This window comes from Anabrus simplex, chromosome 5 (assembly GCF_040414725.1).
Source record: "Anabrus simplex isolate iqAnaSimp1 chromosome 5, ASM4041472v1, whole genome shotgun sequence".
In the NCBI taxonomy this organism is placed as follows: domain Eukaryota; kingdom Metazoa; phylum Arthropoda; class Insecta; order Orthoptera; family Tettigoniidae; genus Anabrus; species Anabrus simplex.
This window is the reverse complement of record NC_090269.1, coordinates 325,658,534-325,682,265: the sequence shown is the minus strand read 5'-3', so window position 1 is coordinate 325,682,265 and position 23,732 is coordinate 325,658,534. Positions and strand designations below refer to the sequence as shown.

The 23,732-nt window shown below is 37.9% G+C and overlaps 1 protein-coding gene across 1 annotated transcript in view; it reads left to right on the top strand.

Moving 5' to 3' along the window:
* Sin3A (SIN3 transcription regulator family member A) overlaps positions 1 to 23,732 on the top strand; it is a 528,152-nt gene that overhangs the window by 167,229 nt on the left and 337,191 nt on the right. The window contains exon 8 of the mRNA XM_068227644.1: positions 18,486 to 18,864. Coding sequence (XP_068083745.1) covers positions 18,486 to 18,864 — 379 coding nt within the window. The remainder of the gene's footprint in view (positions 1 to 18,485; positions 18,865 to 23,732) is intronic.

Genomic DNA, 23,732 nt, shown 5'->3' with positions numbered 1-23,732 from the left:
TTGTCTTGTCAAATCTAAGACTATCTGAAAGTCAAAATGGTCTTTTGACATGCAAGATACATAGTGATCCACTGAAACTAGAGTCAAATAATTCTTTAGAGTTCACATGGTTAATTTTCTGAGCAGCTGACAGTACTAACAGACCCATGGGAGATTTCATTTCTACTGAATTAGTTGTGCAATTGGTTGAGGTTATATTTCTGTATATTTTATTTTTATCAGTGATTTCAATATTCGTGCGAGTAACTATTTTGTTTAGCGTATCATCAGAAAAAAATAAAATGAAAGCATCTATTGGACTTTTCACTTTTGCTCCATCATTTACTGACCTTTGTGCCGTATAAATAATGTTTCGAGCTGGTGTTTGGCTTCCAGCCCTATGTGACTTTTTTGCGGACCACTTATGACTTACGTCTTCTGAGAATCGTTTTCCTTGGAACAAATATTTGCGTGGCTGCTGTTGTTTCTATCATTATCGCTATCACTGTCAGATTCTGAGTGTTGATTACTATTACTTGCCTAATGTGTGCCCTGTGATGAAGTTTGAAGTTCTTCACTTGCTGATTGGTCGCTTTTCATCTTCTGAGCTGTTGAGCAATAAGGTAGGGTTGGCATCACTGACTAATGCAGTGATCCTTCTACATCATCTTCAAAACTTCACCTACATCATTTTCATTACTGCTTATGTCTCCTGAAGAGAGCGGTTCTCTGTCTAATTCGGAAAAAGCTGCCGCTGTCAATTCATCGTCCGCGTCCTTAGCGTAACGGTTAGTATTATTAGCTGCCGTCCTCGGGGACCCGGGTTCGATTCCCGGTATTGCCAGAAATTTAAGAATGGCAGGAGGGCTGGTATATAGTTGAAATGGTACATGCAGCTCACCTCCAATGGGGGTGTGCCTGAAAAGAGCTGCACCACCTCGGGATGAGGACACAAGTATTTTTAAAAATCAATTCATCATTGTGCGCTAGATTTTCCATTTCAGTATCCTATTAAGCTTACGTATTATGTACAAAAAACATTACTGTAATGAACCAAATACGCACACTATTTACAGCTGTGTACAAATCATGAATACTTTCACAAATCATAAACTTTCGTCTTTCAAACGACTGCTTATTCCAGCGAATAAATAACTGGACCTTTATGCTTGAAATCAAGGTCAGCACTGATTGTTGATAGCTCGGGAAGAATAGATGGAGGGGGAAGGCACAGTTCATTGGTGTCTGGAAATTCCTGCGGAAACTACAGGGGTGCGTAGTCTAGGAGACGAAAGTTTATGATTCTAGGGTTAAAAGGACGCACATTTGTCATTTCATCTATTAGGGCGTGTTAACTGTTACAGGTCGTATTGTTGTGTTGACACAGCCTTAAAAGTCGAGAGTACGTAAGTACGTATGCTGTATTTACCTGTGTGTTGGACCCCTTTTCTTTCCACTCTTACAGCCCAAAAACGAAGGGGGGGATGTCCAATATGTGATAACCTCAAATTTGGTGCAGTGAATACATGGCTTTTAGGCTATAAACAGCTATAATTATACATGTAAACATTCGACACTATTCTTTAACAACTTTATGAATGTATTTGCCTTATACTGGCTATTTTCATTGTAGGGCAGTATTTCTAAATGTAAAAAGACAATAAGTGCTGAACATGACTCTAAGGCCTATGTATAAAGTAAATACAGTCTGTTTTAGTTAAACATATCACGTCATTCGTTTCATCTCATTCATTCCGTTAATTATTTTGATGTTAGGAAGGGCATCCGGTCAAAACTCTCTATGAATATTTGGGTCACTTCATACTCAATCCCGTAAAGAAAAGGGATAAGGGTATTGCACCATCCTGAGGGGGTTTCTTTCTTGCACCATATTGGGCGACCTGTCAATTGCTCCGGCTATTTTCCCCTCAACCATCCAACTAATTTTTGATCTGATTTTTGATATGCTCTATTGGTGGAAAAGAATCTAATTCCCTCCATGGGAACTTGGAATTTCCATTTGGAATTGCTAGGCAGGCATTAATTCCATTGTGGAGTTTTATCTCCCGTATGCAGTTATCAGACTGTGCTTCATAAATAAGCTTCTGATAAGCTCACCTGCATACACCCCAGCGTCAGTGGGTAGGGTCTGACACATCCCACTCTGAAGAGTCTGGTGTCAGACCTAAGATGAGACGCTGGTTAATAGAGCAAACCCCGGAAAAGCCATCCAACTAATTTTTGATCTGATACTATTTTTACGCGAGATCAACTGAGACACCACGTTTCCTTCTCAATAAATAACCATCGATACCATTCGTCCTCCAGAATCAATGTCAAGTTTTCCAAGTCCAATCATTCGAAGAAAAGAAAAGAAAAAAAAAAATTTTTTTTAATGAATTAATTCAAAATCATTTATATCCTAATGATATTAGCCCATCTCCTAAAATAATAAAATCTAAATTGGATAATCTATAATTTATTTCATGATTCTAGAATCATAAAAGAAAATCTGATGATATTTATCAACATCAATTATCTTCCTCCTCTCTAAAAAAAAATAAATTAAATTTAATCTATCTTCAATCTGATTCAACTATTCTTCTTGCATCAATTATGCGCATCACAAAAATAAAGGATAAATTCTCTTAATTACATAACTTGAAAGTACATATTCTTTCTATTGAAAACGTAGTATAACATTTTTGGGTTAAAAATAAATCTAAGGCCCTAAGCCTAAGTAATCTTCATAATAAATATGCATAATCTGAGTCCATGAGTTCTTGTTTCTTTTCTTAAAACAAAATGCTTATTTTCATCATTATCAAATTGATATCCTGTCAATAGCACGCGTATCTTCCGATGTTATAACGTTAGCAATCGCAAGTAAGCCCCAAATATATATCAGCTTAAACTTGCTATTTCAAATATATATAGTTCATTAAATGAGAAATATTGGTCACCTTGACCATGTCATTTGGTTAAAATATTCAAATAACATCTTAAAATTAAATGTAGGTATCGTGTAAAGAATAATTATTAATCGTAGTTCAAATAGAAATTGTACCTAACATGATTTATGGTTTTACCAATATCCAATCAGATATCAAAAATTCCGTAGGAATGCATTTGGTAACCTATTTTATTTAATTGTGGTAGAGATTTAAATTATGAAATTGTTCTATGAATTAAATACATTCTCGACACCAAAGTTTTAAATAATATTCAGTACAACGTTGACATATTCTCTATGAAGACAACAAGTTTCCCTTCTTTTATTTCTTATTTGGATAGTTAATCTGAAGACAGTTTACGGTAACCCATATACGAGATCTACGATGTATTTCATTGTATTCGTGTACCACTAACCCAATATATCTCGCATTACCATATTATATCTTGCCGCATATGTCAAACATCACCATTGGCCAGTAGTACGCCGTATTTACCGCCAAAATTATCCATAAGCGTATCTATCTCTCCATTTATCAATATTAATTACCATAATATCCATAAGCATATCTATCTCTCCATTTATCAATATTAATTACCATAATATATCATTATTCATTCCCACAAACATATCTCAGCGAATAATTATTCGTAAATCCACATAAACATGCCACTCAAATCGTAACTTCCCTACGTAACCATTTATCATTTCCAACAAGACGGCAGATCATCTTAACATCTCATTAATGTACTGCAACGGTACACTTTTGGGTTAGATTTCATATATAATACACTTAAACACGTTAACCTGAAAATGAAACACACATATAAACTAAACAAGTTAATGTTTACTCACATGTCATCGCGTCGTAACAGCAATCAGATATTAGTTACTCAGAAATCAACTACCTTCTTTAAAAATATTAAATCCGGGATACGTCTCTTTGTATTCGTTGCTTCAATCCTTAATGGTTGAAAATCACACTCTAAATCTCTCCTTGTTCAATCATAAACATTCCTATATTATGACATTGTTTGTAAACTCTGGAAGAAATACCTACTCCCATCATAATACATCAACAAGGACAATCTCATTGCAAAGATGGCAACGACTTAGATTTTATCACGAAGAACTACGTAAAAACAACATACCACTACAAATATATGAATACTATATCAACTGCATATTAATTTCAAGATAATAAAGTAATTCTTTGGGACTTAGCTTGCGATCGCTGACGTTAGCTGACTGGCTTTGGCTTCGATGTTGTCATCTTGGGACTGCGTAGATCGTCTCCAACATCCGTTACGTCACCATCATGTTGTGGTTTTGGGACCTGGGATAGTAGAAACAGCTGGGCGGTCTACGTCGGAAAGTCGGCTCCACCTCCGATTTAGCCTCTCATGTTGTAGCCGTCAGTCATATATGAAAGAAACATTTCCAAAATGGCAATTAATTTCACGTCCATACTCTTGAGACTGAGAATCTAGTTTATATCTCTGATTCAGGTTATTAAGACAGTAATTCAATATTAACTCCTTGCGACAGTTTAAGAAGTAAAAACGATCAAGTTAGCTTTCTAAAAATTTCTTTTGTCCAGCTAATCAACCTATAATGCGTTAAACTCGACTTGATTCATTTGTAACGGCCTTCGGTCTATACTCCGACTACTGTCCGGATATTTTTCAACTTGCTCTGATTTTCCGTCACGATATTTATTCAGATATAGGTGTAATTCAAATATTTCTTCGCTGTGCAGGTTCTTCCAGCCGATAATAACAGCAATATCTCCCTTCTTCTTTACTGAGGATTATTTTTTTCTCGTGGATAAATTTACGTAGTTTTGCGTAACCGATTTTTTTATTGTTCACCTACTTCTTCTTTTTTAACAATTTTAAAAACCTCCTATTATTTTTGTCACGGCCGCATGGATCCTTTATAACTTTCCGTCTCACTCCGCGATCTAGGCATACTTATTTCGCCAAATAAACATCTTTGCCGTCATGTGCATGGCCTCCTTGATTTTATACATTCGTATTATATATATATTCTGAAATCACGGCCTATTTCACTTAATATATGCGTTCTTTTCAGATGTATGGCCCAATTACGTAATCTTCGCGATCTCATTACCGTGCATGGCAAACTTTTAATGTCGTATGACAACCTTTATTCCGTTATCAGGACGATGAAAACGGTACAGTATTGTATTATCATATTATGCAATACTGATACAAAGAAACTTAATGGCTGGTCATTAGTGTCTGTCAGTTGAGTAGTAGCCCTACCACACAGTTGGACTAAACCAGAGTAGACTTAATCACTGCTTTAATTTGAATTATCATCTTGTGGCATCCGGCCCGCAATGTAGGGGGCAATGTGTCTGCCTGTCACTCAGCGGCCCTTGGTTTGATCCCCGGCCGGGTCAGGGTTTTTTAAATTGTAAATGATTAATATCCGTGGCCTGGGGACTGGGTGTCTGTGTCGTCCTTAACATTTCTTTCCTCACATTCAACACTCTACACTTCCGCAATTCCAATTATACGCAGGTTCATATCATATGGTGCAAGTAGGGGCAAAAATCTCTATAGGTCGACACCCCGAACAAATATCAAAAAAAAGAAAAATAATCGCCTTGTGGCACCAATTTCCCTGCCACTGGCATGTGGTCATTCCAAATGACATCATCACTTCCATCTCGTTAGCCATGCATCAAGAGCATTTGAGTTCTTGTCTTTTTTGAAATTTTAAAAAATAGTTTTGTTCCAACTATAGAGTCCAGACAGTGAGAATCTATTCCCAAATGGTTTCTGGAGATGGTCTCTGATATTCCCAGTTGGTGTATGTGTAGCAGAAGCCACTCCTGAATGAAGCCGTGCTTTGGTAGAAAGCGTGTCCAACAACCAGCTGATAAGTAGCGTATGTTATGAGGTGTACTTTCGAATGTAATACATAGTCACTGGAAGCATTCTTTGGATAACTGGCTGCTGTTGAAAGCCAAACCCTTATTTTCAAGTATATTTCATGCTTGTTCTCCACATTTATCACATCAGGCTTCACCTAAACAGCTATAAATGAGATAAGAGAGACCGCATTGTTTAGGTTAGGTATGCTATCAAGTGCCCGCATAATGCCAGAAGTTACACGACGGGAAGATTAAAAATAAATAACAGGAAAGTTTGCTGCATTTATGGATATCTACAAGTATGGTGGTAATGCGTTTTATTATCATAATGTTTAATTTTGTATGATAGTTATCTCCATTTTTTTAAATTAATGCACAGTATGGTGTGGTGTAAAACAAGGTGAACCCATTACAAGATATTAGAATCATTCCGTATTGACGGTTTTCACTTTACAATGGCGAAAAATGAGGGTATCCTCCTATTCAATACATCATATATTCCGTTATTAGACGGAGCAAACAAATTCAGACATGTTTCGGCTCGCTTGAGCCATCTTCAGTGAAAAAAATTAGGGGGGTTGGAATAATTTACATAATATAAGTTGAAAAAATGCTAAAAAAACATAATGAAAGAGTAAACAAAAAAACAAAAGAGAGCTTAGACGGAAAACAAAATTAGCATAAATATACAATATTTACATCAATATGCAGAGCAAAAAACTTACTGCGACAAAATTCAGTGAAACAGGTGTTAATTTGAAATAATAATTGATACTAAAAACTGCGTTAACCTAAGAAACAAGGGAATGAGAAAACAAATGATGCAGATGGAAACAAATAATAGTAGCGCATGGTGAGGTTGTGGACCTTATAGTTTACAAATTATTGGTTTAAAAAAGACAAAACAGTTTGAAATTGCTGTCAAAATCATCCTAGTGGAAACCCATCACATCAAATTGGTCAGGAGGAGAGCGGGAGCAAACATTTTTGAGAGAAACCAAGCCTGAATTAACCTGCAGGCGAAAAGCCTGTGACAAGGAGAAAAAACACCATGAAATTTAAGGCTTTAGGAATAGCAGCATTCTCAATATCTTCTCAATCTAGTGGTCCCTTTCTTCATTATTGTTTCATAATGTTGGCTGGTGTTTTGCCTTATTATAGAGGGGTCGGAAGGGCCGCATATAAAAATATGAGAAGCTGTGTTAGGTAGAAGACAGATGCATAGTAAATTGTAGTAATCTAGTGGAAACCGTCAATGAAGTTCTAATCTGTAATGGAAAAAAAATGAGGTTGTATGAGAAACATGGGTTGATAAGTAAAAAGTGTGGAATGGTTGTGAAGTAGGTGGTTGTCCTCTCTAGTGGCATGGCTTTCTCAAAGTAACGGTCTCGTTCGCGTGATCGAGTCTATTGTTGGTTCGGCTGTGTTTGCTAGGATGGTAGGAGCGGAGGGGGAAGGGGAGGTGCAGGGCTGGTTTGAGGAAGGGAGGGGTGTTGAGTTGGAGAGATGGAGGTGGGTTTGTTTGGCAAAATATAAGGAATGAATGTTTCAAGAGGATGTTAGTTTACTCGCTGACTTCTAAAGCTGGAATGGTGTGGCCTTCACAAAGTGATGGTCTCGGTCGCGTGATCGAGTCTATTGTTGGTTGTGTTTGCTAGGTTGGAAGGAGCGGAGGGGGAGGGTTGGTGTGAGGAGGGGGGGGGGGGGAGTGGCGGTGAGTCGGGGAGATGGAGGTGGGGTTTGTTTGTGTTGTGGAAATTCTGACAAATGTATGGAATGAATGTTTCAAGTAGAATGTTCTTTTTCTCGCTGACTTCATTTAAATTGTGAGTGGGGTTCATAAACTGATCTAAATCGATGTGGATGCTCTCGAGAATGTTGAGCAAGGTGCCTTTTTGCTCATAATGCAAGATCTTCAGGGCTTTATCTATTGAAGTGTATTCGTGGCTGGATGCTTTATGGTGTTCGCTCATAGCTGAAAAACGATTATATTTGAGAGCGTTGCGATGTTCGGCGTATCTTATGACGAAATTGCGGCCTGTTTGACCTATGTAGCTGGAATTACAGGATTGGCACTCTAATTTGTAAACTCCGGAGTTCAAATATTTGTTGTTGATGTTGCTATTGTTATTGTTGACAGTGTGTGGATTGAAAATGAGTTTGGAGTTGGTGTGGGAGGTTCTGTAAGCTATTTTGATGCTGTGTTTCTTGAAAATATTAGAAATTTGGTAAATGCTACTATTATTGAAAGTGAATGTGGAAAATTTTTCTTTTGGAGCGGAATCTTTTACTAGGGTAGTCTTGGGTCTGCTTTTGTATCTATTGATGATTCTGTTGATGAAGGTTCTATTGAAACCATTGTGTTCTGCAATGTTGTAGATGGTATTAATTTCTTTTTTGTAATTCTTGCGAGATAAAGGGATAGTTAATGCTCTGAGGACCATGCTATTGTAAGCTGCTTTTTTTATGTATGTCTGGGTGCACAGAGGTCTGATGGATGGTATTGATGGTGTGGGTGGGTTTCCTGTATATATTGAAGGATAAATTGTTGTTGCTGTTGCGCATAATGGTTAAGTCCAGGTAATTAAGGGCTTTATTGTTTTCTGACTCTATGGTGAATTTTATATGTGGGTCAATAGAGTTGAGAAATCCAAGTACTGTGTTGCTGTTAGTAACGTGGGAGTCTAAAATAACAAAGGTGTCATCTACAAAGCGTGTCCAGTGTTGAATGCCATTGATCTTGCCAATGATGTGAGAATGTTCTAAATGATCAATGTAGATGTCTGCAAGGATTCCTGAAGCTGGTGACCCCATGGGAAGACCTATCCGTTGGTAAATGACATTATTGAAAGTTCTTCTTGTCACAGGCTTTTCGCCTGCAGGTTAATTCAGGCTTGGTTTCTCTCAAAAATGTTTGCTCCCGCTCTCCTCCTGACCAATTTGATGTGATGGGTTTCCACTAGGATGATTTTGACAGCAATTTCAAACTGTTTTGTCTTTTTTAAACCAATAATTTGTAAACTATAAGGTCCACAACCTCACCATGCGCTACTATTATTTGTTTCCATCTGCATCATTTGTTTTCTCATTCCCTTGTTTCTTAGGTTAACGCAGTTTTTAGTATCAATTATTATTTCAAATTAACACCTGTTTCACTGAATTTTGTCGCAGTAAGTTTTTTGCTCTGCATATTGATGTAAATATTGTATATTTATGCTAATTTTGTTTTCCGCCTAAGCTCTCTTTTGTTTTTTTGTTTACTCTTTCATTATGTTTTTTAGCATTTTTTCAACTTATATTATGTAAATTATTCCAACCCCCCTAATTTTTTTCACTGAAGATGGCTCAAGCGAGCCGAAACATGTCTGAATTTGTTTGCTCCGTCTAATAACGGAATATATGATGTATTGAATAGGAGGATACCCTCATTTTTCGCCATTGTAAGGTGAACCCATCTCATGAAAGCTCTTCTCTGCAGTTTTAGAAATGGCAATGTCCAAAATTCAATGGAAAGATCGAGGCATCAGAATCAATGGAGGAGGCTGAATCACTTGAGATTTGCGGACGATATAGTATTGTTGGCTAACGATATGGAAGAGCTGCAATCACAAGTACGCGATCTTGTACTAGTTTGTCAGGAAGTAGGCCTCAAGGTTAATCTGTCCAAGACAAAGGTCATTCATGACAAGTGGGCAACATCAGAAAATGTAGTGATAGAGGGAATAACTATTGAAAATGTCGGTGAATACATCTACCTTGGCCAACAAATCGACATGAAAGGAGATACAAGTCAAGAAATTTTCCGAAGAGTCAAATTAGGATATCAAACATTTGGACGATATTCAACCGTCTTCAAATCCAACATGTCAGTAAATCTAAAGAAGCAAGCTCATGACCAATGCATTCTCCCTGTCATGACATATGCCTGTGAGACCTGGACAATGAATGAGTTCACTAAACATAAACTAAGAACTGCCCAGAGAGGAATGGAGAGGTCTATGCTTTGGTTTACCAGAAGAGATAGAAAGAGGGCCCATGACATAAGAGCAGTCACAAATGTCGTTGACATAACGAGAAAGTCAACCTTGACGTGGCTATGGACAGGGCATGTGGCCCGAAGAAGGGATGACAGATGGAGCAAGGTTGTTCCCGAATGGAGCCCAAGAGATAAACTGTGACCGCGAGGAAGCCCACCGGATTGCTGGGACAAGGACATCCATAAAATTGCCGGAGTTAATTGGCAAAACATCGCTCAAGATCGCTGAAAGTGGAGGCAGACTTCAAGACGCCACATCAATTATTGATAGAACTGGCTGATTGGGATTGTGATGTTTTGTTTGGCATCTCTGAAAATTGTTAAGTAGGGACATAAAATTATTACTATTATTATTATTATTATTATTATTATTATTATTATTATTTTTCATGAGATACGTTGGGAAGTAAAATTTCCATCATGATTGGATTGTTTTTATCACGTTTTAAACCTACTGCTCTCCCCAAAAACTCTATATTGGCATGGATTACGAGATATTAAACAATCACTTTGTTCATGATCTTCTCAGCTGTATTAATAGCAAGAAATATGGATATTTCATAACTAAAGAACTAGTTTCCTTATTCTGAGGTGGTGCAGCTCTTTTTAGACGCCCCCAGTGGAAGGAGTTGCATGCACCATTTTTACCGCATATCAACCTCCCTGGCAATACGGTACCAGGAATTGAACTCAGACTACCGAGAACGGCAGCTAATTGTGCTAACCCTTAGTCTGGTGGATATTCTTGACTACAGAATGCAGGCATATATACATGACTAATATGTGTTTACAATGCGCGGGTCGGATACGAAACTATTCACTTATTTGTGTGACGTCATCAGAGCTGCTGCAGTCTTACGCTACGAAGGCGGGCATTTCTTAACTACGGAACACAGATGTGTACCGCATAACATTGCATGTTTTCATTGCTTGGGTCGTACTGGCGAAACTATTGACAAGTTTGTGTGATGTCATCAGAGCTACAGTAAGGCTTGTACCCGCTTCGAAGCGGAATCGTTCTTCTCTGACGAATTACGTGAGAGGGGGTGTCTTGTATGCGAGATACATTTTTTTTTTTTTCCATTTTCGTCTCAAATAGCTAAGTGTCTAATACACGAGTAAATATGGTATACGAGGATGAACAGGTGGTTTGAATGTGGATCTTTAAAACAACCCCATGACGATGAAAATGACTCCTTTCTTGTTCAAGACAACTCTTCGGCATTGGTTACTAGTACTTGAATGCGAGCAGACACTGCTTTAATGCCAGGTTCTTCTATCAACACACCAGAGGGGAGCAGAATACCAAAATCTGAAAAAAGGTTCTTCAGAAAATAGTCTCTCTTGTTCAAGGTTAGGTTTCCCGGATGATATGGAGCACCTATTCCCCATTGTGATATATGTATTGAAATTCTCTTCAACCGTGCCATGCCCTCCTTATGAAACTAAACATGGGGATATAAAGAATAAGCTGAATGAATTTTTTCAAAAAAAAATTGTAAATTGTCACCTCCAAATAAATTCAACAATTGATCACTACATTGACAAGGAAAATGTATTCAAAGTACAAATGTTCCCCTTAAAGCTACACAAGTCTTGACCCATATTACTATTGAACAAACATCAGATCAACTCAAAAACAATGCCTGCTGTAGAAAAGACAAAATAAGTTTGCCATCAACCACAACACTCTGGATGTGTTATTTAGTTTAAGGTGCAGATATGTTATTCAGACTTCATCAGTGGTTTAAATTAAGACTATAAATTGTGTCATTAGTGTTTATATCATTATTGGTTCCAATTGGAGCATGGCTGAACATGACCCAATATATATGGGGTTGAAACTAGTCCCGGTGTTACAAAACAATATACAAACTAATAGTATTCATTAAGTGAACCCTTCCTACCCTTTGATAGTGAGTTGTCAATTGTCTGCAAGCAGGGTGCAAATAGCTTCATTCTCAAGATTTAATATGAAGTTTTTAGAAGCTTCTTATAAGGTAAACTTAGGAATAGCTAAAGCAGACGAACCCCATACAATTGGGAAGTCTTATTGTTGCCAACAGCTTAAGATACTGTTACTTCTATTCCGGGAGAAAAAGCAGCTAAACATCTTGGATCGTTCCCTTTGTTTAATAACACAGTATCACGAGAGATTCCGGACATGACTTGAGATATTAAGGAGCAGTTAATTAAAAATTAAAAGCCAGACAGGATTACTCTATTCTGTTGGATAAGAGCACCGATGTTAACAGCCATGGCTCATCTCGTCACGTTTGTAAGGGGGCTCAGTGAAGGAGGAGTTGTTCTGTGAATAGTACAAGGCTGAACTACTTCCAATGATACTTTTGAAAAGCTGGATTGTTTATGATGATGATGATGATGATGATGATGATGATGATTGGATTAGACTGGGAGAGAGTATTTTTGTCCGCTCTGATGATGCATATGTGATGGCTGGCAAACATGATAGTCTTTGCGAAAATTAAAAAGAACTTCCCCCGAAGTAACATATGTTCACTGTAGTATTCATCAGGAGGCTGTAGCTTTGAAGAATATGAGCGTCAATTTAAAGAAAATACTTGTTAATTTTATAAAATTGAAAGCAACTAGTGCAAGACTGTTTGCTATTTTATGTAAAGAGATGGGTAACGAGCATAACTTCATATTGCGGTGGCTTTTATGGGGAAATGTTTTTGCCTCTGCAATTATCTCAGAAGTGCAGAGGCTTCTCTCTGATTGTTCTTCAGACTTCCACCAGGCATATTTGGCAGATATATATTTTTTGTTTTCTGAGTGGGCTAAATAAGTCTTCAAGGCCTTTCTCTATGCATGATGAATCGAAGCTCTTTAGAATTGAAATTTATTTTTCTTTTGATTGAATTAAAAAGTGGAACAGTGTCAGTTTCCATTCTTGCACAGTTACATGATTATGAAGAATTACTTTCCTGAAAATCTATAATCAGAAATATGGATCAGCGATCCCTTCTGTGTTGAAGCCATCTCGCCACCATTCCTGACAACGGTGGAAAAAGATCAGCTTACCAGCTATCACATGACTGAATTCTTTAGAACATTTTCTTTAGGATGAGAAACTTAATTGAGTTTTGAATAGCAGGGTGAAAGAAATATCCTCTGATTTGTGAGAACATTGCTGGTAACAGCATGTTGCACAGCGTTTGAAATGCCCAGTTTTGCAATAGGAAGGCTACTACTTGAGTAGTTGACATTTTTATTTCAAAATGCATCCGGAACTGCTTCATGGATGATCAATAAAGTGGATGCATCAAATACAGCAACATTTATTTTTCTCTACTTTGGACCAAAAAATATTGGGATGTGTGTATTATGCAAGGGCGTTTACTTTTCGAGAGTGAGCCCTAGCCCTAGTATTTTCCTCGTGTGAAAATGGTAAATTATGGAAAACCACCTTCAGGGCTGCCGACTGTGGGGTTCGACCCACTATCTCCCAGATCCAAGATCACTGCTGCACGCCCCTAACTGCACGGCCAACTCTTCCAGTGTTTTGTTAACCCTAGATCTGGCAACTGTGGAAATTCAACACTTTGATCCCCGCTGTAGTGGCACTGGTGAATATTCAACATGTTCTTACATCACGTAATTTCCTCATTTCTTCAACACATGTCATGATAGTCTTCTTTTTGTGGTTCTAATTGTTCACAGCAGCCATGAGTTCTGTTTCATTCATATTTACAACCTCTTTGGGCGCAAATTCATGAAGTAAATGTGTGCAGTTTTCCTACTATCTGAGCGGCATTGGTGTAGTGTTTGTAAAGATGTTGTCAGGCTTTGCTTTATACACGACTATAAAGACAGGAACTTTCCACCAAATCAATACTTTATATTATTATATGTTATTATATATTATTTCCATATCACAGTAATATCACAGTACCGGTTTTGATCTTTTCCTTAGGTCTTCTTCAGTATATTACTGTGATGTACAAATGTTTTTAGACACCTTATAATAATAAAAAGTATTGATTAGGTGTAAAGTTCCAGTCATTATAGTCGTGTATGATTGAATTATCAATACGGACAATGAAGCTAATAGATTATAATATGGCCTTGCTTTGCTATTCTACTTCATTTTATTTTATAGTTTTCAGTTCGGTGCAAATTATTCACATATATATATAATTTGATTGATTATATAAATTTTTATTACGGTATGGGCCGATTGCAGAAACTATGACTAGTTTTAAGCCTTAGACAACATCTACTTAAACAACGTGTAAATCTAGCACGATCTTCCATTGCATGAACAATGTTTAGCCGATGTTTAACTAGACACCATTTAAAGTTTCAATATTGATTTTAAAATGGAGGTAGAAGTCTCTTTCATGCAATTCTTTGCTTGTCGCAACCAATGAAATTCGTCGGTGCACGCGCTGAACGCCAGTCAGCTGTTTGTCTTCCTATACATTACTCAAATATGACCAAGCATGAGCATGACCTGCCCACAGATAAGAGTATCACTTTCGGTGGAAATTAAATCTTGTAATATTATCGACACTATAGTGACGCCACTGTACGGGGAAATGTAGCTTTGATTATAGCATTGTTGCAGAGAGTATAATATGCTCATTAATGCGGTAGCTTCGACGAAGAGAAGATGAAGCAATAGTAGTGTGTAACCGAGTGTGCTGTACAGGCCATGTAGATGTAGCTTGCATTCTGGAGATTGTAGGTTCGAAACGCATCATAGGCAGCCCTGAAGATAGTTTTCCGTAGTTTCATTTTCTTACACTAGGCAAATACTAGGGCTGTTATTATGGCCATGGCTCTTCTTCCCGTGTCCTTCTCTTTAAACAATAATCACCACCACTTGCATTTTCCTATCTGATAGTTGACAAGAACTTACATGATTACACTACATACAACCTACTTTTTAGTTTTCACTATTATGTGTGTTTACTTGGCAGTAAATATAAGTGAATCCCTCATGGTTGATGTATGTGACCGCTCTCTGACGATCGAGACACATAAATCTGATATGTATATAGTCAAAGTGACCTATAATTCCATGGAAATTACCCCATGTATATAAAAAAATATATCGGTTGCCAAGAATTGTATTTAAGTTGACAGTTACTGGACTGTCCCTTTGTCAGTCTCAACAAGAAATAATTCTTTTGACAAGCGAAACCATATTTTATGATCTATCTCCCTGCACATGTTGAATGAATTACAGCAATTTAGCAGCTGGCGACCCACAGAGAGGCTGTCAGACTAACCTTTCTTCCTGGAATAATCTCAATATGATAATACAAATTACATCTTTCATGGTACATAACCTCTGATTGTGATTCACTCCTCTCATTTGAGGTTAAACAGTCCTCTCAGCAGTGTTTAAACATGACCGGTTGACCATCGGTTTTAGACAGTTCTAAGTGATAAATAACGTCTCTTCAATGCGGCAGCCATACTTAGACATTGCTTAACCGTAGACATCATCTAAACACAGTTTCTGCAATCGGCCCTATGTGTCTAATTGTGACATCTTCATTACAGAAGGTCAGTGATGAATTTTTTTTTTTTTTTTTTTCTTTTCTTGAAGATGAAAGTGACGGATCTGACTTTGACAATATAGTGAATGAACCAACAGATTCTAAGTCGGATTTGGAATTATCAGCTATTTCTGTCCATCAAGTATTGGAAAGTGATGATGAGTCTGCTGTATAGCAACCTATCACTGGAGCCCTGCACGGATATCCGCAAAGTTAATGTCTTGGCGGATACAAACTGTAAGGCGGTATGGATAATTTTGCTGATAATTTCTAAACAATGACATTTATTGATTTTCACTCAGGTATACTCTTATTTTTGCTTGTGGCTAGGTGACCCTTGACACTGGTATGAGAAAATAGAGATATGTATAAAGAGCCTTGAGACCATAAATCAAAAATTTGTCCTAAACGTAGCTGGCTCTTGTTCTCAATTAATGGAAGTAAGGAACAAAGGTCAATACTTCGGTAGTTTTCGCAAGAGGAAGTCCCTCATGAACCTGTGATGGTAGAGGTCCAGGTGCCAGATGTCAGGCCCATTGTATTATGTTAACAGATCTATCTGTTTCAATATCTTGAGTCTAATATACTGTAGTTAAATATTTACAATATCCGCGGATAAACATTTCCAGATGCGGATAACCATATGCGGGTGCGGATAAAGGAAGTGCGGAGTGGATGCGGATATTATTTTGCATATCCTATCACAACAAAGTGTTCTAAAATCACTGCTCCTGAGCAAGGCATGCCAATGCATTTTCCCTAATATTTTGAAGAATATGCCCCTCAGAGTGATGACACTTTTGCGAATGCATTACAGGTACATAACTAACAATTTGTATATCTTAGTTTGTTTGTGACATGTTTCAATTTTGTGTATTTATGATCGAAATTTTCATTATTATGTTGAATTTTGGAATTCCTCTTTTTGAGCAGACTGTACATTTTTGTAGACAGAATATTTATACAGTTTCGAATCAACATGACAATCCTCAGTGAATTAGCTTTACGTAGATATATAAAACTTCATAGATTTATTCATACCTCGTGGATATTTTGTATTTTATTTAGACAAGTAAAAGCTGCTAAATATGGCTGCCACCACAAGATTTAGACATTAGAGAAGCTGGATTCGATGTGGCGGAAGTAATGGAGCAGGAAAAATGGAAGGGCAGAAAGAAGTGGAGGGGGCTTGTTAAACACACTTGGGCGACTGGAGTGGGACATTTGTGGTGGTGATGGTGGTGGTCACAAAATTTAACATTGCCAGTTCTAGGGTTAAAGTTAGGTGATGACAGATGCATTTAATCCTAAGGAGGTCAGACGATGCCTAGAGAGGCTAGTAGAGAATCGTAATAGAAAATAGAAATGCGCAGAATCCAAACATTTATAGCAGAAGCAGTAACTCATTACACAGTGAGTGAAGAAATTAACTATACTCCACAGTACCACACAAATGTAATGGGCAAGGCTTAACCCTATTTAAATACAACTGTATTCCCCAGAATGGCGAGTTCATACTGTACGTCTCTCGCTTGCTGCCCAACAACCACAAGTTTTATGTGAATGTCGATGAACATGACATTATGTGACAGCATGTGATCCTTTCTAGGCAGACTGCAGTGATAGTACCTCACAGCCTTGGCATCCAGCTACAGGGTATGTAGTCACTCACTGTAGAACATATGCTTTACATTAATTTGCTTTGTTATATCAAGAATAAGCAAGAAAGTGTACTGGACAAAAAATGGTTTACAATACAAAAAATCGATATGGGAGAACATTTAATAAGTATTCTGGTTTTCTCGTGAACCTCTGGTTCATTGAGTTGATTTTAAACTGTTTTAAAATCTACTCCTGATTCGATAGATTCTAAGTACAAAGTTTTGTTGGAATATAGCTCGTTATTTCTCTTCACTGGGGGAATCAGACATGACATGAAAACTGAAAGCACTGCTGCAGTCTTTAGTCGACCAAAACCAGGGAAATATCCCACACAAATTTAGGGGGTGGGGAATTTAAAGACTTGATAGCAAACCCCTACAATTTCATTTTTGTTGATTACTTCATGCCATGCTTTAGCAAGTTGATGGATGAATCAGTTATTGCAGCTAGAGTAATTATTGATTTTAATGTCACAGAGAATGGGAAAGATTTATTGGTATTGACAATTGAAATAAAAGTTTCAGGGATAGGACCTTTTCGAGGAGTTAAATTGTTACAAACAGACATGAAGGAAAACTGGCATAAAAAGTATTGTCTAAAGTAACATCACAGAAATAAGAACTACTGTTTGTCTGAGCAGAAATGTCTATCAGGTAATTTATTAGAACAAATAAATTAAAGTGAAAGTAAGACCCTCGTTATAAAAAAAAATGATGCTGTACTGAATTCATTGGTGTGCTCAAATGCTCTTGTTCAAGTGAAATTAACGTTCTAGCCCATACTCATAGTGGGATATTTCCGCTGTATTTACTGACAATCTCGTAGATTTATATCTGCTCCTCTATGTGGCTAGTTAACTTTCCTAAGTAGGTGTTTATTTAATCCATATTGTTTTCTCTGTCTCTTTTTTGTGGTCTTTTTGAAGAGTATTTGGCTAGTTATCCTAAGTGGTTGAATGTCGGCCTCTGGATCCCAAGATAGCGGGTTCAAACCCGGCAGAGGTAGTTGGATTTTTGAAGTGCGGAAAAAAGTCCATTTGACACTCCATGTTGTACGATGTCGGCATGTAAAAGATCTCTGGTGACACATTCGGTGTTTACCCGACAAAACTAATTAAAATCTCAGCCATAGACGCTCAAGAGAGTTTCGGTTTACTCGATCTGCAATCTAGTGGGCCTAGATTGAAACAGATCGTCGAAATGACGAGCAGACAGCCAGATGGCGTCAAATGGAAATGTCTGCACATGGTAGCTGAGGCCATACAATGTTTATGTTTATTATTATTATTATTATTATTATTATTATTATTATTGTGAATTACTTGTTAATGATATTACTTTCGTTATACTCATAAATTCCTTCTTACTTTTTAGTAGAGCATAATTTTAACTTATTGAATCGTATTTCTTTGTCTTCCAGGACCACATCGACAAGTTATCATTCATTAACAGTACCTGTAACTGCCAGTAGTACAACTCCATTGCACCATACTTCGCCTACTCCTCCCACTGCGCCAGGCAGCTTTACTCAGTCAGGCTCAGCACCATCAAGTTTACCTCCAAGCCAGCCTGCTCCTCCAAGTGTTGGGACAGGGTCTGCAACCACCACTCCTACACATCATCACAATAACAGCCATCACCATGCTGCTGCTGCTCACCATGCTATCTCTCAGGCACATCAGGCTGTTACTCAGGCCTTGAACCATGCTGAGACAGGCGGCAGTGGACCAGTCCATCCAGCACCGCAAGGTCAGCCTGTGGAGTTCAACCATGCGATCAATTACGTCAACAAGATAAAGGTTTGTGTGTAGTTTATTAATCCACATTGGTTGATTCGTAAGTCACAGCTATTTTTAATCTGAAAATTTGCCAATGTTAAAAATATAATTCTGATATACATACATCTGAAAATGTGATAAACTTAATACTGTTGCTACCAGGGTGGACATGAGTACATCGTTCAGGAAGGGACTATGCTCCCAACATCAGTTGTTTGGCGACAGCAGTTTGGAGTGGAAGTGATTAAAGTTCAACAGTACTCGCGTGACAAGCTAGCCATACTCCGATCACCATAATGAAAGGGGGTGCCATGCAGTTATTCATGAAGCATGATTTTATTCTGCTCTACCCTATCGCATCATGGCATTGAGGGTAGAGGCCTTCAAACAGGGAACGGAGTCAACTGATAACCTTCCTTACGGTGGAGTTTCTTTATCAGCTGACTAATGTGCATCGATGACTGTGACTGGACAGTACCTAATGGCAGAAAATGCAGTTTTATGGTAGAATTACCATAGGAAACAGTGCACTAAAATTCTATAGAAGGACTTGGATATGTGTGAAAGTTAGCTGTCAAGAGGATGCTACATCACATGACTAGGATAGAGAAGTGGATGCTTTAAGAGACATGTATCAATCTGCTGAGATTTCACTGCAAAAGGAACTGAATGGTGAATTGTATCATTGCCATCGATCAAACATAGGCATCGCATATAAGAACCAGGGTGACCCAAGGTTTTACAAAATCAACCTTCCACCAAGCCAATGGTCATGTTGGTATTTGACAGCCTAGGTGTTTTGGTGTGTTTGTTTGTGGGGGACACATCGTAAATGCACATTGTTGTGTGTATTGATTACATTACTGCCTCCATTGTGTAGTATAAGGGAAACTTCCAGTGTTCATTCATTTTCGAGAGATTGTAAAAGAATTATATGAATCATTTCTTATATATTCTGATAAAATTTTGAGGCTTTACTCCTTCAGATTGGTTATGCTGCTGAAATTCATCCTCTCTTAGAATTAGTTCTCCACAATTCAAAAGAATACAGAATTAAATGGTGCCTTTTGTTTGTTCAACACAGTTTGAAGCTGCTGCACAATGAATTTCGTTTGCTTCCATTTGAAAATTCATGAACATGGTGATGATATTAACTATCTTTGTTTGTGCAGCAATCCAGTATTGTACCTTGTATTAGAATTAAATGCAAGTGTAGCAAATTGTGGAAGGGGGAATATTAGTTTCATTGCACTGACATTTATTAAAATTTCCTTTACTTACAAATTTAATGAATTTGACGAGTCCAGTATTCATCCATAACACACACATCTGGCTTCTGTATTTATAGGAAACAGATGGAGAACAAAGACTTCAATCAATCATTATCAATCTGCATTTAGGCTTGTCACTCAGGTGACAGATTCTCTACCAGTTGTTTACCTTGTTTTTTTTCTTAAGTGTATTCACAGATGATGGAGGAAGATTGCAAAGGCAATCGGAAAGATCAGAATGGTGAGAAATAAGAGAAAGAGTAGGAGGAGTGAAGTGGCCAGGATAGAGGGTAAAAATGGTAATTTTTTTTTTTTTTGCTAGGGGCTTTACGTCGCACCGACACAGATAGGTCTTGTGGCAACGATTGGATAGGAAAGGCCTAGGAGTTGGAAGGAAGCGGCCGTGGCCTTAATTAAGGTACAGCCCCAGCATTTGCCTGGTGTGAAAATGGGAAACCACGGAAAACCATCGTCAGGGCTGCCGATAGTGGGATTCGAACCTACTATCTCCCAGATGCAAGCTCACAGCCGTGCGCCTCTACGCGCACGGCCAACTCGCCCGGTAAAATGGTAATCTAATAGAGAAAAAGGAGGAAATTAAACTAATCTGGAAGGAATGCTTTGAGGACCTCCTGAATGTGGTTGAATTGAGTGAAGATCATATTGAGGAAATTGATGACAGGTGTAAGGAGAAAATAGAGGATTTAACCTGGGCACAAATGGTGGAAGCAGTGAAGAGGATGAAACTGGGAAAAGCACCAGGAGGAGGGGATAAGTTCAACATGGAGATGGTAAGAGCTGCAGGGGAAGTGGGTACACAGTGGCTATACAGGATGATACCGATAGTGGGGAATAAGAAGAAAGTACCAGAAGATTGGAAGAAGGGTGTAATAGTACCCATCTTTGAGAGGAGACAGAAGAAAATATCAGAACTATAGTGGTATAATCCTGATGCATACCTGCCAAGTATTCCTGTTTTTCCGTAAAATGTACGGATTTTGAGTGTGTGTTACTTTTGTATGAATGAATGACGTTATTGTATGGATTTTGAATATCTGCGCTTGGTTTCGCTTTCTGCGGTCAAATCAGATTTGTTCGACTTGATAGTAGCTGGTAATACGAGATGTAGTATTTGAAATTCGACCGGTAAATGTATTGATAATCACTTTATCGATTATCACCGTGATTTTGTCACCTGTTCGACCTCAACTGCTACTTCATTCACTGAGATGTTCCCAAACAAGTAGCAGGCTGTGATTTTGAAGAAAATAAATCCGTGAAAAGTAGCAGGCTGTGCATTTATATATAACAACTTTAATAACTGTGTCGTGCTTCGTAGCAGCTGTGAAAGGCTTTGTCTGTGTGTGGGTGAGTAACATTGGCGGTAGTTCTGAAACTTGTGGAACTGTGTGATGAATTTGTAAGCGATTTAGTATTTTTAGTGGTGTTCATAATGAGTTCAACTAAGAAACGATATTATTAGACTTTTAGGAAGGCATATTCTGCTTAATTTCCTTGTGTTATACGATCACAGAAAGTGTTCCCAGTGTTAAGTGTAAACAGATGCGTACTCATGAAGATGTAACTTTGTGCAAATATTTACAGTAGAACCTTGATAATTCGAAATCGGTTAATTCAAAATCCCAACTAATTTGAAGAAGCCCTCATTCCCGGAAACATGAGATACGGTTTTGCATGTTATTTAAATTGTTTAAATCCAAACGTGGATAATTCATAATTCGAAGTACAATGTCGGCCCCATAATCGAAATTCAGACTTTTAATTTGAAACTGCCTTTACATTTTTAAACAATAGTATGTTACAGAGTGATTTAAATTCAGAATTTATCCGCGTTGTGATAGAACGCATTTTCTGGAATGTGGAGGGGTAGCTTTCTGCACTTTCACACACATTGGTGTGTCTGCAATATGCTTCATAAAATGCTAAGTTCGAGTGAAATTGGAATTCTTTTGTATTCAACGTTTTAACCCGTTGAAGCCCATGACATGAAAGTCGGAAAATAAAAGTATACCTTTTCTGAAAGTCTACTAATGGGGACTAGAAAAGCATTAATATCAACAACCATTCTTCAAATTTATTGACCATTGTTACAATTTTCACATGGATGATTCATTGTTGCAAGTCTCTTTCAAACCAGTTCTTGTTTTCAATAAAGAAACCGTCATATCACATGCGTTACACTTGGAACTAATGTACTTAGTCTTCTGTGGAATCTACAAAGCAGTTCTTGGTTTTCAACAGGCAAAGTTGCATGTTTCGGACCATGATTTTGTGTGATGAGCTTCATCAGCTGAACTGCAGTGAGCGCATCTCCGAGATGGTCCCCTCTGGCAAATGGCCTGCTTTATCATATCCTGTCTTTGGCTTTGAACTCAATTATTATGCTGCTTTTGCACCCTCTTTCTTTTTGGAGTTTAGGATGAGGGCACCCCTAACAGACCAGCAATTATGGACAGACGAATCTGCTTTAGAGTGATTGGGTTTGCTTGGCAGATTTCTTTGTAGACCAGGAAAGAATTTACAATTAAGCTTTCTACACGCCCATTCCACACCTTTTACTTTTCAGCCCAAGGTTCTCACACAGCCTCATTTCTTTTCCATTACAGATTGGAACTTCATTGACGGTTTCCACTAGGTCACTTACAGTTTACCATGCATCTGTCATCTGCCTAACACAGCTTCTCAACTTTAGGTCACGGCCCTTCCGACCTTTCATAATAAGGCAACCCAACCAGCCAACATTATGAAACGATAATCAAGAATGGGACCGGTAGATTGAGAAGATATTGAGAATGCTACTGTTCTAAAGCTTTAAATTTCATTGGTGTTTTTCCTTGTCGCAGGCTTTTCGCCTGCACGTTATGTCAGGCTTGGTTTCTCAAACTTTTTCGCTCCCGCTCCCCTCCTAGCCAATTCAATGTGATGGGTTTGTATAAAGATAGATTTTCTGCCTGAATTTTTGACACAGTGATTTCATCCTGTTTTGTATTGTTACAAAATCAATATTTTGTAACTAAGTGGTCAGCAACCTCACTATGTGCACTTATTGTTCATATCCATCTGTATCATTTGTTTTCATTTCTTCTTAGGTTAACACAGTTTTTAGTTTCATTTATGTTTTGTATTAACCCCTGTTTCACTTAATTTTATCGCAGCAAGTTGTTTTTTGCTCCAATGATGAATTAAATATTGTATATTGTGCTAATTTTGTTTCCGTCTAGGCTCTTTTGTTTTTTCATTTGTTCCTTAATTTTTTTTGCATTTTTTAGCTTGTATTATGTGAATTATTTCTATCCCCCCCCCCCCCCCTTTTTCACTCAAGATGGCTCGAAACGAGCCAAAACATTTCTGAATTTGATTACTCCATCTAATGATGGAATATGTGATGTATTGAATTACGAGGAGACACTCAATTTTTCACCTTTGTAAAGGAACAATGGCATCACGTCCGTCACTAACAATCTAAAGGTCCTGCTGTTGCGCGCACTCTACGCTAGAGGATTCTACAGAGCTGCGCGCGCGGCTGGTGTCAGTCTGAGACCAGTGGGCTATGTGAGCAAGGCCAATGAAAATGTGGCTTCAAACTGAAACCTCTGG